Source organism: Hylobates moloch, unplaced genomic scaffold (assembly GCF_009828535.3).
Source record: "Hylobates moloch isolate HMO894 unplaced genomic scaffold, HMol_V3 SCAFFOLD_8, whole genome shotgun sequence".
In the NCBI taxonomy this organism is placed as follows: domain Eukaryota; kingdom Metazoa; phylum Chordata; class Mammalia; order Primates; family Hylobatidae; genus Hylobates; species Hylobates moloch.
This window is the reverse complement of record NW_026652283.1, coordinates 9,372,387-9,387,424: the sequence shown is the minus strand read 5'-3', so window position 1 is coordinate 9,387,424 and position 15,038 is coordinate 9,372,387. Positions and strand designations below refer to the sequence as shown.

The window sequence follows — 15,038 nt, the reverse complement described above, 5'->3', positions numbered from 1 at the left end:
ACTCAGGAGGCTGAGGCAGGAGAATCGCTTGAACCCGGGAGGTGGAGGTTGCAGTGAGCCGAGATCATGCCACTTGCACACCAGCCTGGGCAACAAGAGCGAAATTTCGTCTAAAAAACAAAAAAAGAAAGAAAGAAAAGTAAAAGAAATCTTACAGTTCAATTCTTTCTCTGCCCTTTGAGAAGCAAATCCACCACACAGAACTGTTTCTTCAAGGACTTGGGAGCTGTTTCTTTGAAATGCAAACATTCAGGGAGATAAATCTTGCTCTTTCTTTCAGAAGGAGCATAAGGACCAACTTAGCTGGGTGCTTCACTTCAACTATCACCATGTCCTTCTGTCATATAGATAGGCAAAGTTTCTCTCTCCTCTGGATAAGGGCCAATTAACAAATCCAGAGGGTCTAGTCACATTAACTTTCCTTAACACCACTCAGTATCTTTTCCTTAGCAAACTCCACTTTAAAATGTCATCGGCTTTACTTTTGGGGAAGTTGAGTTCAGTTCATGCTGCACTGGTTCCTGTTGCAATAGTATTACTGAATAAAACCTGTCCTCACCGCATTAACTAGTATCCAGATTTGTTACCTTCGACAACACTCAGATGTCTCCTGCACTCTACTGGCTTCAAGGTCTGGTAAATGAGTTGAACACCTCTTCGGTTTCCAGCAATGTTAGGTGTTTTCTACATTACTTTGATTTGATCATTACTATGGGAACTGGAAGAGAGGGAAAAAAAAAATCAAACATCTAGCATAATATTTCAGTCCCAACACCTTCCATAAGCTGTTCCTTGCAATATAAGTGTATGGAATGATGAAAGAGGCAGTGTAGCGTAACAGAAAAACCATGAGTTTTGCAGCAAGCGTCAGCTTTGATTTGATTCCTTGCTCTAAATTTTTAAAATTAGCTTCTTAAACCTGAGAAAGAGATTAAGTTTTCTCTGTCTCATTTTTTCATTTCATATTATAGAAATAATTATTTCATATTATAGAAATTATTTCATCTTATAGAAATAATAATGCCTACTATATAGACTTGGAAAAGTGAGATTGAACAAGAAACCATGTGCAACATGTGGTACCTAGCTCATAGGAATTGTTCAATAAATAATTGTTATTTTGTGTTAATATCTGATAATTCCCAAAGAGATTTGTTTTCTCTGTCTGTTGTTACAACAATGCACCTCCTCATGCCATCCCTCATTTACCTATCTATATATTTCCTCTATTAGGCAATGAGTTTCTTCATAGGTATCATTTTTCCTTGTATTCTAAGCTCCTGCCAATTGAAAAGGTGGGCATTCAGTACCTGTTTATGTAATTTAAAAAATACATGAATAAATACATGAACAAAGTTATGGTAAACTTAGAGCACCAAAACTGTAATAGCTTGCATCGGTTAAAATTAATGTCAGATTTGGTTGAGAGTAATGAAGGCAGCATAAGACATTAATTTATGCATTTTTCTTACATTTGGTCTGAAACAAAGACTCATCTGCTATGATGCCTTTTAGTTTTCCTGAGTCAGCAGTCTCAGAAACAGGATCTAAAGGTACAAATGGAAAATTACCACAGCATAGTTTCATTTCCTGCTCTTGAATGTCTGGTTGAACTACTTAAGCTTAATTTGTTAAACTCCAGTAAGTACCTAGCCCACATGATTTGACTCAGAGATTCTCTTTCGTCCACAGAGTCATCTCAGGAGCAGAAAGAAAAGAGCTCCCAAATGCTGTATCTATTCAGGGGCTCTCAAGAACAATGGAATATCATCCTGATTTAGAAAATTTGGATGAAGATGGATATACTCAATTACACTTCAACTCTCAAAGCAATACCAGGATAGCTGTTGTTTCAGAGAAAGGTATATATATGTTTTTTCTAATGTATGCCTTTAGCTCTCCCGTTTGAAAAGATATAAGGGGAGGCCGGGCACGGTGGCTTATACCTGTAATCCCAGCACTTTGGGAGGCTGAGGTGGGTGGATTGACTGAGGTCAGGAGTTCGAGGCCAGCTTGGCTAACGTGGTGAAACTCCGTCTCTACTAAAAATACAAAAATTAGCCAGGCATGGTGGCACACGCCTGTAGTCCCAGGTACTTGGGAGGCTGAGGCGGGAGAATCACTTGAACCCGGGAGGTGGAGGTTGCAGTGAGCCAAGATCACGCCAATGCACTCCAGCCTGGGTGGCAGAGCAAGACTCCGTCTCTGAAAAAAAAATAAAAATAAAAACAAACAAACAAAAAGATATAAGGGGAGAAAATTTGAGAGGCTCATGATGTGTACATTTTTATGGATATACTTTTAAAAGGCTTCAGATGTCACTGAAGATAATTTGAATGCACCCTAAACCTTTTTTCATGAAAATTATTCAGTGACCAATTATTAGTATTTAAATTAATTATGTCTGATGGCAGAAAATAGAATTTCTCTTTTCTATAGATATAGACATTTCATCAGTGAGGAATTGGTAATAAGTGGGATAATACACAAAGATAAAGGATTTCTGTATGAGTGACTTGTTGCTTGTTTGATAGAAAGGCTAGATTATCGAATGGAGGCCAGGAAACTTAAAGAAGTATATATATGAACAAGATGTTTTTTTGTGGTAAGAGATTAATTATTTTTTAAACAAAAAACAATTATTGGTATACCAGTGATGGAAAATATATGAACATATGGTAGATAAAAACATCCCATCAGCAGGACATGAGTCTTAAACAAAGTGTAAATGAAATGAAATAGAAAGAAGGGCATTGGAGGATCTCTGTATTCACAGAAAGAGTGATTTAGCCTACTCTATGATTCTCCTACGTGGCGATTCTATGAAATGTCCTGACAGTTTAGTCTCAGTGGAAAGCAGAAATACATTCTGGTTATGGCAAGGTTCATACAAAATTAGTTCCCTATTATCTTAGAGAGAGAGAGATCATTTGTTGGTTTTGACACTGGAGTTTACTTTCTTCTGCTTTCTGGTTATTCACACTGCACAAATATTTTCCTCTCAGCACTGATGTAATTCTTTTCTTGGGCAACCTATTGAGGAAGGGTGGAAAAAGTGGATGAGGCAATAGGTAGGGAGACATGCGCGTGTTTCTGCATATGTGTAGGCAAACGGTATCCTGTAACAACACACCTATCATGTGCTAGCAGTCTCTAAACAAGGTGCTTTTATATGTGTTAGCTCATTTAATTCCCACAATAATCCTTTGAGATATTGTTACCCCAGTTTCACAAAGAGGAATAAAAAACAACAAAGGGAGTAATTTGCGCAGGGTCATGCAACAAACATATGAAAAGGGAAAATTACCCTTAGTAATCAGTGCTATATCCCCAACATTAAGCTATTTCCTCTAAGAATCAGTGGGATTTCAGGGATCCTACTAATGTCAAGACCTGTAGATATCAATGTGGAGCTGAAATTAGGAGCATACAGGTATCAAGGCAATGTGCCGAAATTACAATTCCAGCAATTGAAGAAGAAGGTATCCTTACCAGTGGAGAAAACACAGCGAATCCTAGATGACTAGGTAACCTAGGCAGTGATTAATAATTCACTTAATTCACTTTAAAATTTGCCAGTATTTTGTTGTTGTTGTTGTTGTGTGTGTGTGTGGGGGGGGGAGTTTTAACAGGGTATCACTCTGTTGCCCATGCTGCTCTGGAATTGCTAGGCTCAAGTGATCCTCTTGCCACAGCCTCCAGAGTAGCTGGGACTACAGGAGCTCACCACCATGCCCAGCTAATTAAATTTTTTTTCTTTCTTTCTTTCTTTCTTTCTTTTTTTTCTTTTTGGTAGGGACAGGGTCTCCCTGTGTTGCCCAGGCTGGTCTTGAGCTTCTGGCCTCAAGCAATCCTCCTACCTCAGTCTCCCTTCTGGGATTACAGGTGTGAGCCACTGTGCAAGGCCAGATTTTTGATGAACTGTAGAATTAAACTGCCCTACCATCCGTCATTCTCTTTCTTTATTCTATCTCTGCCCCCTCTGGCTCCTCAGGATCGTGTGCTGCATCTCTTCCTTGGCGCCTCATTGCTGTGATTTTGGGAATCCTATGCCTGGTAATACTGGTGATAGCTGTGGTCCTGGGTACCATGGGTGAGTATTTGGTGGAGGAGATTAACAACAACGACAGACAATGTAGTAAGCAATTATTATGTGCCAGGCACCTTTTAAGGGCTTGACATGCATAATCTACTTTAATTTGTATATAATCTGGTTTTATCTGTATTGGGTTGGTGCTGTTAATGCCCATTTCACTTATAAAGGGTGTGAGAGACTGAGAGGTTATTTTACCTTTCCAGGGTTATAAGCTAGTTAGTGGTGGGACCATGATTAGAAATTTAGGTGATCTGTCTAAAAAACTCATACTCTTAACTACCTCGCTCTCCTACCTCCCTTGCATAGCTGGTTTCAAAGCTGTGGAATTCAAAGGATAAATTAATGAAGGAAATACATGGAGCTGAAGAAGAAAGTACAATATGGTGCTGTCTTCCTAATGAAATAAATTCACTAAATGGACATTAAGCTATTTTTATGAGTCACATTATTTAAGGAAATTATTTCTGATCTTTAATATAAACACCTTTGAATACACCAGAAATCTCCTGAGGCACTTGGTCTTAAGTCGATATTTTGTAATGGGTGAATATATTTTTTTAGATTTTATATCACATGCAATCTGTTGTCAATCACCTTCAGAGAGTCTTCATGACATTCCTTTATTAGTCAAATGTTTACTGAGTGCATTCTATGTCATAGGTACTGGGCAGTTTCTCAAGGATCTCTCATTTTTAAATAATAGAAGAAAGGTGAAAGATGTTGCTATTTCAAATCTATCATGGGTCCAATTGACTCTATGACATTTGCCTCTTGCTGCCTCCCTCATTCTATTTCTTCTTCTCCACCTTCTTTTTTCTTTTCTTTCTTTTTACTATACCTCATTTATGAAAGTTATGTATTTCTTTTCATCTATTCTATCAATCGTCTTTATCTCTCCACAGCAATATATCATCTATTTATCATTAATCAATAATGTATTCTTTTATTCCAATAACATATGGGTTTTGGGATTTTAATTTTCAAACACAGCAGAATGACATTTTTTCTGTCACTATTATTGTCGTTGGTATATGAAGCTATTTGGAGATCCAATTCAGGAAGCAACACATTGGAGAATGGCTATTTTCCATCAAGAAATAAAGAGAACCACAGTCAACCCACACAAGCATCTTTAGAAGAGAGTGTGACTCCTACCAAAGCTGTCAAAACCACAGGCAAGGGCATAGTTAAAGGATGGAATCTTGACTCAAGTGGGTTAATTCTTGATGCTGAGGCCTGGGGCAGGGGTGTAAAGAAAAATGCTTAGATTCAATGATTGTACATTTAAGGCAAATACACATATTAGTATTACCTTAGTGTAATGTATCCCTGTCATATATACAATAAGGTGAAATTATAAGTACCCTATGCACTTGGCTGAACAGTTCTAAATTGGACTTTATTAATTTTTAAAATCAGTAACTGATTTATCACTGGCTATGTGCTTAGATCTATAGGAGATCATATAATTTGATACAAATAAAAGAAAAATGTTCTCTCCTCTTACAGAATTGACATTTTAAATGCAATACAGTTAGAATAGGAAATATGACATTAGAAAGGAAGAATGACAGGGAGAAAGGAAAGAAGGGAAAATGTTGCCAAGAATAAGGAAGCTGTATTAAAAATATACAAAAGAGGTAGACCTAATACACGTTCCTGAAAACTCATCAAATTTGTTTAATCATACAATTTCATTTACTTAATTACAATTCTATACACACTTGGCTTTTACTTCTAATTGCATCATAATTGACTATGACTTAATGTTTTCACTTCAATTTTTCATCTCTGGACCCATACCACCTCACTATTTTTATTAAGTAGCTAATAATATATAACAGAGATAGTGTGTAATATGAATAATTACCTATAATTTTCTCATTTGGAAAGTCATATTATGAAGTAGATCTTACATCATCAAATAAGTTAAGTAACAATATGAAATTGCTGTGTACCTCGTGATTAATTGTGAGCGGACTTATTTTAAGGAGTTATTAAGGAGAAAGTTCGTTTTGAGCTGAATTGGAAGGAATAGAAGACAAGTCAAGAAAAAAAGGACGGTTGGCTGCCTAAAATACTATTTATAGTTAATTCATTTTAAAATTCTAAATGAATAGGAAGATTTGAATGTATTCTCATCTGTAAAATCATATCCCTATAGTTTGAATTGAAAATGAAATACAAAAATGGCAACTCATTGGTTATTTCATAAATGTCCTTAAGATGCATGGTGTTCACACTAAAAGAGTGAACTGGTATGCTATGAACCTCATGGTACTAATCTTTTATTTCCAGGGGTTCTTTCCAGCCCTTGTCCTCCTAATTGGATTATATATGAGAAGAGCTGTTATCTATTCAGCATGTCACTAAATTCCTGGGATGGAAGTAAAAGACAATGCTCACAACTGGACTCTAATCTCCTAAAGATAGATAGCTCAAATGAATTGGTAAGTGTAGACTTCTGTTATAATTATCTGTGGTCTGTATCCAGAAGGAAGATAGAGGGAGATTCCAGGTAATGACAATTTTTCCTAAAATGAAGTCTTTTTTTTTTTTTTTTTTTTTGAGGCAGAGTCTCACTCTGTTGCACAAGCTAGAGTGCAGTGAAGCCTCGACATCCCAGGCTCAAGTGATTCTCCCACCTCAGCCTCCTGAGTAGTTAGGACTACAGGGTGCACCACCACGCTATTCTAATTTTTTTTTTGTATTTTTCATAGAGACGAGGTTTCTCCATATCGTCGGGGCTGGTCTCAAAATCCTGGGCACAAGCAATCTGCCTACTTCGATCTCCCAAAGTATTGGCATTACAGGTGTAAGCCACCACACTTGGCCAAAAGTCATTTTTAATCTCTATAATTATAATCATAGCATGCCTTAAGCACATAAAATGCATAGTATACGCTTTTATTTTTAACTAATTAAAAAAAACTGTGTTTTACCTTAAAACAAGTCCTTTCAAACACACTCCATGTATGCATGACTGCAATAATCAGGCCACTACCCAGTTTTGTGAGTTTGTATTTCAATTTTTAAATATGGTGGAAGTAAAGTAGAAAATTCTCATCCTTGTCATCATAATTATCAAGAAAAATGGCAACAATGATAATATGTGTTTAGAAATTATTTACTCTTTGCAAGATATTGGGAAAGGCAAAGAGGGTTAAAACACAACCCTGCTATCACGGCACACATATAATCTTTTAAGTAAAAAAAAAAGCAACTCAGCAGCTATTAAAAGTTAAATATCTGGCATTAGCAATAAATGCTATAGGAGTTTAAAGAGCTCCCCATGTTCCTAAGAAGTTTTCAGAAAAAGTGGCACTTATAACGCATCATGAATGAAGGGTAGAGCTTCAATGAGGTAGATAAGGGGTTAATAGGAAACATTCTATGTTATAAATCTAAAGCAGTCTATAACTTCTACATCTACTTTCACTATTCTCATTTTGTTTTTGTTTCTGTAATGTCTTACCCAGTAGTAATAATTTATATTAAAGTTAATGGAACTAGATATATGGCAAAGAAAGAGTATTGGATTACAAGTCTATCTGACTTTTAGGCCAGCCTATAATTGAAAATAAATTGTTATAGATTTGTAAACAATTCAGATATCTTCACTGAACCTCAGATTACTTATTCATAAAATATACAGTTGGACTAAATTATTTTTAAGTTGTTACCTAACTCTGAGAAGTATTTCTTAACAAAAGTAGCATCAATTTATTTCTTCAATCGGAGGAGAAGACAGTGGCTAATCATCCATGAAAACTGCCTAGGGCGCCTGTCATCTGGGATTTTGTCAGATAGGTTGAATGGAGGCGGTACAGTCTTCACATTATAAATCTATTCTTTTGGAAAATTAAATGATAATTACTTTAAATAAATAAGATAGGCCTTTTGAGACATTCAATGACATTCAAAAATTGGCACTTCTTTCTAAGTTGATGTCAGGTTAGGCACGCATTCTTTACCAAAGTGATTCAATCAGTTGTCTTTTTCTCAGTGTCCATGATAACAGTTTCTTTCTCTCTCTCTCTCTTTGTTGTATATTTGTATGTGTTTTGTTACAGGGATTTATAGTAAAACAAGTGTCTTCCCAACCTGATAATTCATTTTGGATAGGCCTTTCTAGGCCCCAGACTGAGGTACCATGGCTCTGGGAGGATGGATCATCATTCTCTTCTAACCTGTAAGTGTTTGGAGAGACAATGCTTCATCCTCTTTCTCAGAGAGGTTTCCACCTCATCTATGAAAACCTCTTTCAAGCAGCTAAGAACCTGATTTGCTGACCATATATGAGAAAGAGAGAAAGATATAGAAGAAGAGAAAGTGAGCTAGGACAAGAGGAGAAAGATGAGGAGGACCTTAGAGTGAAAAGGAGCGAGGCCATCTAGTAGCATCAACACAGATATTCTTTTGATTTTCTTACCCAGGGAGGCATCCGACATGTTGGAAGTTGTCCAGGCAAGGAGCAGTCACTGTCAGTCAGTGTAACCCCCTGGTTAGGAGCATGGGTTTGGAAGCCAGGCCTCAGTTTGGGTTAATGATTACCCCACTCACTGATTGTGTGACACTGGGGATAAGTCACTTTTCCTCTCTGAGTCCCATTCTCCATAAACAAGAATAGAAAGGTGCTCTTGGCCGGGTGCAGTGGCTCATACCCATAATCCCAGCACTTTGGGAGGCCCAGGTGGGTGGATCACTTGAGCTCAGGAGTTTGAGACCAGCCTGACCAACATGATGAAACCCTACCTCCACTAAAAAATTAGCCGGGTGTGGTGGCATTTGCCTGAAATCCCAGCTACTCAGGAGGCTGAGGCAGGAGAATTGCTTGGACCTGGGAGATGGAGGTTGCAGTGAGCTGAGATTGCACCATTGCACTCCAGCCTGTATGACAGAGTGAGACTCCAGTGAGACTCCAACTCAAAAAAAAAAAAAGGAAGAAAGAAAGAGTGCTTTCCTCTTAGAATTGTGAGATGGGTATAAAAGTAAAATAATTTAGCACAGTGTCTTGTACATAGTTAATGTATGAGACTTATTATTATGTTAAAAAGCAACCACATTTTCACATTTTGCATTTTAGAAAGATATTTTAAACGTGTTTCACATTTGCCTGATTATACATTATTCCTTATTATGTGTTGGTCTTTGTCACTGCTGTTGTCATTCATTTGCTTTTTAGTATCTGCAGAATACAAAATATGTCCCTTTTAAGTTCTTGCTATTAGTGTGTGTGTGTGTGTGTGCACCTGTGTGTGTTTTTCATCTGTCTCAGTAGTACTGTTCAATTTAGTTTTTCAAAGAAATTAACTTTTGACTTTGTTGACTCTGTCTCTTTTTATTATTTCCTTCATTAACTTTTATTCTAATCTGTATTACTTCCTTCTATCTAATTTATTTTTATTTTATTTTATTTTATTTTTTGAGATGGAGTCTCGCTCTGTCGCCCAGGCTGGAGGGCAGTGGCGATCTCGGCTCACTGCCAGCTCCGCCTCCCGGGTTCAGGCCATTCTCCTGCCTCAGCCTCCCGAGTAGCTGGGACTACAGGCACCCGCCACCACGCCATGCTAATTTTTTGTATTTTTAGTAGAGACGGGGTTTCACCGTGTTAGCCAGGATGATCTCGATCTCCTGACCTAATTTATTTTTTTATTTTATGTTATTTTTGTTTGAGACGGAGTCTCGCTCTGTCGCCCAGGCTGGAGTGCAGTGGCGCGATCTCTGCTCACTGCAAGCTCCGCCTCCCGGGTTCAGGCCATTCTCCTGCCTCAGCCTCCGGAGTAGCTGGGACTACAGGCACCCGCCACCACGCCCTGCTAATTTTTTGTATTTTTAGTAGAGACGGGGTTTCACCAGGTTAGCCAGGATGGTCTCGATCTCCTGACTTCGCGATCTACCCGCCTCGGCCTCCTAAAGTGCTGGGATTACAGGCGTGAGCCACCGCGCCCGGCCTTATTTGTTTTACATTTGCTATTCCGTCTCAAACTTTTTGTATTGGATGCTTGCCTCATGAATTTAAGCCTTCCTTTATCTCAAGTATGTAGATTTAAGGCTATAATTTTAATGTATTTTCATTGTCATTCAGTTCAAACTACTTTCTGATTTCCACTGTGAGTTGCTCTTTGACCCAGGAGTTATTTAGAAATGTATTTCTTAATTTACAAACATATGTGTTTCTAGTTATCTCTTTGTTTTAGATTTCAGGCGTAGTTCCACTGTGATCAGAGAACATGCTCCACATGCTTGTAGTTCTCTGATTTTTATGTGCTTCTTCCTCTTTCCATATGAAAAGAATTGTGTTGAAATCTTCCGCTGCGATTCTACTTATAGTTCTGTAAACATTTTATTCGATGTGTGGAAGCCGTGTTATCAGGCACATAAAGATTTAGAATTGTTACTTTTTTTCCCTTTCTTTCCTCCTTTTTGGACTGATTTAACACTTTTTCTTATTCAGTTTTTTTTCTGTTCATTTGGAATGTGCTCTTTCATGTCTTTGACATCTCTTTTACTAATCTTTTAGTAGTTCTAGGAATTACACATGTATATTTCATTCATCAAAGACTAATATTAACTGACATTTTTATGTTCTTCCTGACCAATATAAAAATCATAGAGCATTCCTTTACTCTGTTCTCTGTCCTCAATTTATATGCTATTATATTAATATATTTATTTTTATTTATTTATTTTTATTTTATCGCACAGGCTAGAGTGCAGTGGCACAATCTTGGCTCACTGCAACCTCTGCCTCCTGGGTTCAAGCGATTCTCCCACCTCAGCCTCCTGAGTAGCTGGGACTAAAGCTACCCGTCACCAGCTGGGTGTGGTGGCGGGCACCTGTAATCCCAGCTACTCGGAGGTTGAGGCACCAGAATTGCTTCAACTCGGGAGACAGAGTTTGCAGTGAGCCGAGATCGCGCCACTGCACTCCAGCCTGGGTGACTGAGCCAGACTCAGTATTAAAAAAAAAAAGAAAAAAAATAGCCCTTGGGCCGGGCGCAGGGGCTCACACCTATAATCCCAGCACTTTCGGAGGCGGAGGCGGGTGGATCACTTGAGCTCAGGAGTTGGATACCAGCCTGGCCAAAATGGTGAAACCCCATCTCTACAAAAAAAAAAAAAGAAAAAAGATACAAAAATTAGACAGACAAGGTGGCGCACAGCAGATTTATGCAGTTAGTATTCATTTCAATTTGCCCACATATTTATGATTTTAGTTGTTTATTTCTTTCTTCCTAACAGTACATTTCAGGTATTTTTTCTTAAGATTGATATTTCCAATAACTATAGGATGAGAGGTTTGTTGTTTTTCCTCTCAGCCACTCAAATATACTATTCCACTGTTTTCTATTTTTTATTGTTGTTTTTGAGAGGTCATCTGTTTGAAGGTAATATATGTTTTAAAATTAATATATTTACTCAGCACTGAAAAATTCTCAGCCATACTTGCTTCATATTTTGCTTTTCCCCATCTGTTTTCCCTTCTCCTGGAATCCCAGTTACATTCATTACAGACCCAATTGACACCATCCTATACGTTTCTTTTGCTTTTTCCTGTGTTTTCATTCTTTTTTAGCTTTTTGCTCCAATCTATGTAATTACCTTTCACATATCTTCCGGTTCATCTATTTTTTCTCATCTGTGGCTAATCTACTGTTAAAAGCCTCTATTAAGTTTTTTATTTTGTTTGGTGACATGTTCAGTTTTATAATTTTAGTTTAGTTCTTTCTCAAATCTATTATTTCAACACGTATACTTCTACTTTTTCTTCCAACATTCTTAGTATTGTCTTTTAACTTTCAGAACACACTAACCATAGTTGTTTTAGCCTGTGTCTCATAATTCCAATTTTCTATATGTATCTGTTTTTTTTTTTAACTATTTTTCTTTTGTGTTGATTAGTTTTCTTTTATGTCAGATTGCTTTTTATAGGGTTGTTAACACTGTATCTTAAAATCTTTGTAGAATTAATTTGAAGTGTTTTTTCATTTGCCTCTGTTCTCACCACCAGGTCTATTCACCCAGTAGTGTGAACAGTACAAACTGCTGAGCATTATCACTTAACTGTTTTACTTCTACTAGGCCAAGTACAGTGAATTTATTAACAAACAATCAGCCAAATGTATTTTCTACTTTCTTATAGCACTTGTTTGTCTTGAGTTTTCCCTTGCTATTTTAAATGTATGACTAGAGGACTCTTTCTATAATCACAAGTGGGCCCAAGTTAACATTTTGATAAGTTACTACTCTGTTTTTCTGGGTGGCATTTATTTAATCTAGCTGTGTCTATGCCCCCAAAACACTTAGAGGTCAAGAAAAATTTTTAAGGAATAATGCTGGTCAGAGTTCTCCCTGAGGTCTGAATCTAAGTAGTTAATCTTAGCCTTAGTCATCTCTAAAGCAAAGTTTTCTCAATCCTCCAACCTCAGGGTCAAGAGGGAGAGATAGATAACCAGGACAAAGAGTGCCACGTCATAGCTTTTGCACTGAGGCTCAGTGATGCTCTTTGAGCTTGACTAATTAACAGTGCTACTTAAGGAGATTGAAGATCAAATTGAACAGGACCATGCCTGCATTTAGCAGTGTTGATTTCCATAACTGTCAAGCATTGTATTGTAATATAATTCTGCTTCCAGGATACATTAAAATATACGGAGTTGTTTGCGCTGCCTTTAAATGGCCTGGGCATCTCTGATTCTTTTTTTAGTTCCAGATCCCTTTCAGTATTAATGCTTCTGCTTGGTCTACTCATTAAGTATATCCGGTAATAATTAAATTAAACTGTTACTTGATTTGATACAGAAACATTTAAGTAATAGGCTGAAAGATATATAAAGAACTTTTTATAGAATATTAAATGATTTTTCTTCTTTGTCAGGAACTTTTTTTTAAGTTTATGCAGCTAGTAGCATTTCTTAAAAAAAATTAAGTCATTTTTCTGCCTTAATAATGGAGACCATTCATTTAACCACTTGAGATTCACAATTTAGATTTAAGCCTCCTTTTCCAATAATAGAAACACTTCAGAACTCTTCACCGATATCCTTACTAATTTATTTGTGCGCCATGTAGACAGTATTCCTTAACATTTGTTCTAATTACCTCACTGTATTCTATTTTAACAGATTTCAGATCAGAACCACAGCTACCCAAGAAAATCCATCTCCAAATTGTGTATGGATTCACGTGTCAGTCATTTATGACCAACTGTGTAGTGTGCCCTCATATAGTATTTGTGAGAAGAAGTTTTCAATGTAAGGGGAAGGGTGGAGGAGGAGAGAGAAATATATGAGCTAGTAAGGAGGACAGAAAACAGAACAGAGAAGAGTAACAGCTGAGGTCAAAATAAATGCAGAAAATGTTTAGAGAGCTTGGCAAACTGTAATCTTAACCAAGAAATTGAAGGGAGAGGCTGTGATTTCTGTATTTGTCAACCTACAGGTAGGCTAGTATTATTTTTCTAGTTAGTAGATCCCTAGACATGGAATCAGGGCAGCCAAGCTTGAATTTTTATTTTTTATTTTTTTATTTTTTTTGAGATAGGATCTCACTTTGTCACCCAGGCTGCAGTGCAATGGCACAATCTCGGCTCACTGCAGCTATCTTTCGCCTCAGCCCCCCAAGTAGCTGGGACTACAGGTGCATGCCACCATGCCAGGCTAATTTTTGGTGTTTTTTGTGGAGACTGCGTTTTGCCATGTTGACCAAGCTGGTCTCTAACTCCTGGGCTCAAGTGATCTGCCCGCCTTGGCCTCCCAAAGTGCTGGGATTACAGATGTGAGCCACCACACCTGGCCCCAAGCTTGAATTTTCATTCTGCCATTGACTTGGCATTTACCTTGGGTAAGCCATAAGCGAATCTTAATTTCTGGCTCTATCAGAGTTGTTTTTGTGCTCAACAATGCCATTGAAGTGCTTGGTGTGTTGCCACCATTTGACCCTCAACTTCTAGCAGTATATCAGTTATGAACTGAGGGTGAAATATATTTCTGAATAGCTAAATGAAGAAATGGGAAAAAATCTTCACCACAGTCAGAGTAATTTTATTATTTTCATGAATATGGTCATAATTATGATTATCATCTTTAACAAGCAGGAACTCCTACTTTTTCTTTATCAATTAAATAGCTCAGAGAGTATGTCTGCCATATCTCTAATAGAATCTTTTTTTTTTTTTTTTTTGAGACAGAGTTTCGCTCTTGTTGCCCAGGCTGGAGTGCAACGGCACGATCTCGGCTCACCACAACCTCCGGCCCCTGGGTCCAAGCGATTCTCCTGCCTCAGCCTCCCAAGTAGCTGGGATTACAGTCATGCACCACCACACCCGGCTACTTTTGTATTTTTTTAGTAGAGACAGGGTTTCTCCATGTCGGTCAGGCTCTTCCCAAACTCCTGACCTCAGGTGATCTGCCTGTCTCGGCCTCCCAAGTGCTGGGATTACAGGCGTGAGCCACCGCGCCCGGCCTAGAATCTTGTATAATACGTAATTGTAGGGAAACTGCTCTCACAGGAAAGTTTTCTGCTTTTTAAATACAAAAATACATAAAAATACATAAAATCTGATGATGAATATAAAAAAGTAACCAATCTCATTGGAACAAGTATTAACATTTTGGAATATGAAACATGTTGTATTAGTTTTGTGATGTACTGTTTTACAATTTTTACCATTTTTTTCAGTAATTACTGTAGAATGGTATTATTGGGATGAAACTATATTTCCTCATGTGCTGATTTGTCTTACTGTTTTCATACTTTCCCACTGGTGCTATTTTTATTTCCAATGGATATTTCTGTATTACTAGGGAGGCATTTACAGTCCTCTAATGTTGATTAATATGTGAAAAGAAATTGTACCAATTTTACTAAATTATTCACTTTAAAATGGCTGATTTTATGTTATATGGATTTCATCTCAATAAAAAAAAAACTCTCATCA

General features: G+C 37.4%; 1 protein-coding gene across 1 annotated transcript in view; it reads left to right on the top strand.

Moving 5' to 3' along the window:
• LOC116472665 (oxidized low-density lipoprotein receptor 1) overlaps positions 1-15,038 on the top strand; it is a 100,868-nt gene extending 85,830 nt beyond the window's left edge. Inside the window, exons 12-17 of the mRNA XM_032159600.2 lie at positions 1,693-1,862; positions 3,995-4,093; positions 5,134-5,271; positions 6,395-6,546; positions 8,170-8,288; positions 13,225-15,038. Coding sequence (XP_032015491.2) covers positions 1,693-1,862; positions 3,995-4,093; positions 5,134-5,271; positions 6,395-6,546; positions 8,170-8,288; positions 13,225-13,357 — 811 coding nt within the window. The 3' untranslated portion in view covers positions 13,358-15,038. The remainder of the gene's footprint in view (positions 1-1,692; positions 1,863-3,994; positions 4,094-5,133; positions 5,272-6,394; positions 6,547-8,169; positions 8,289-13,224) is intronic.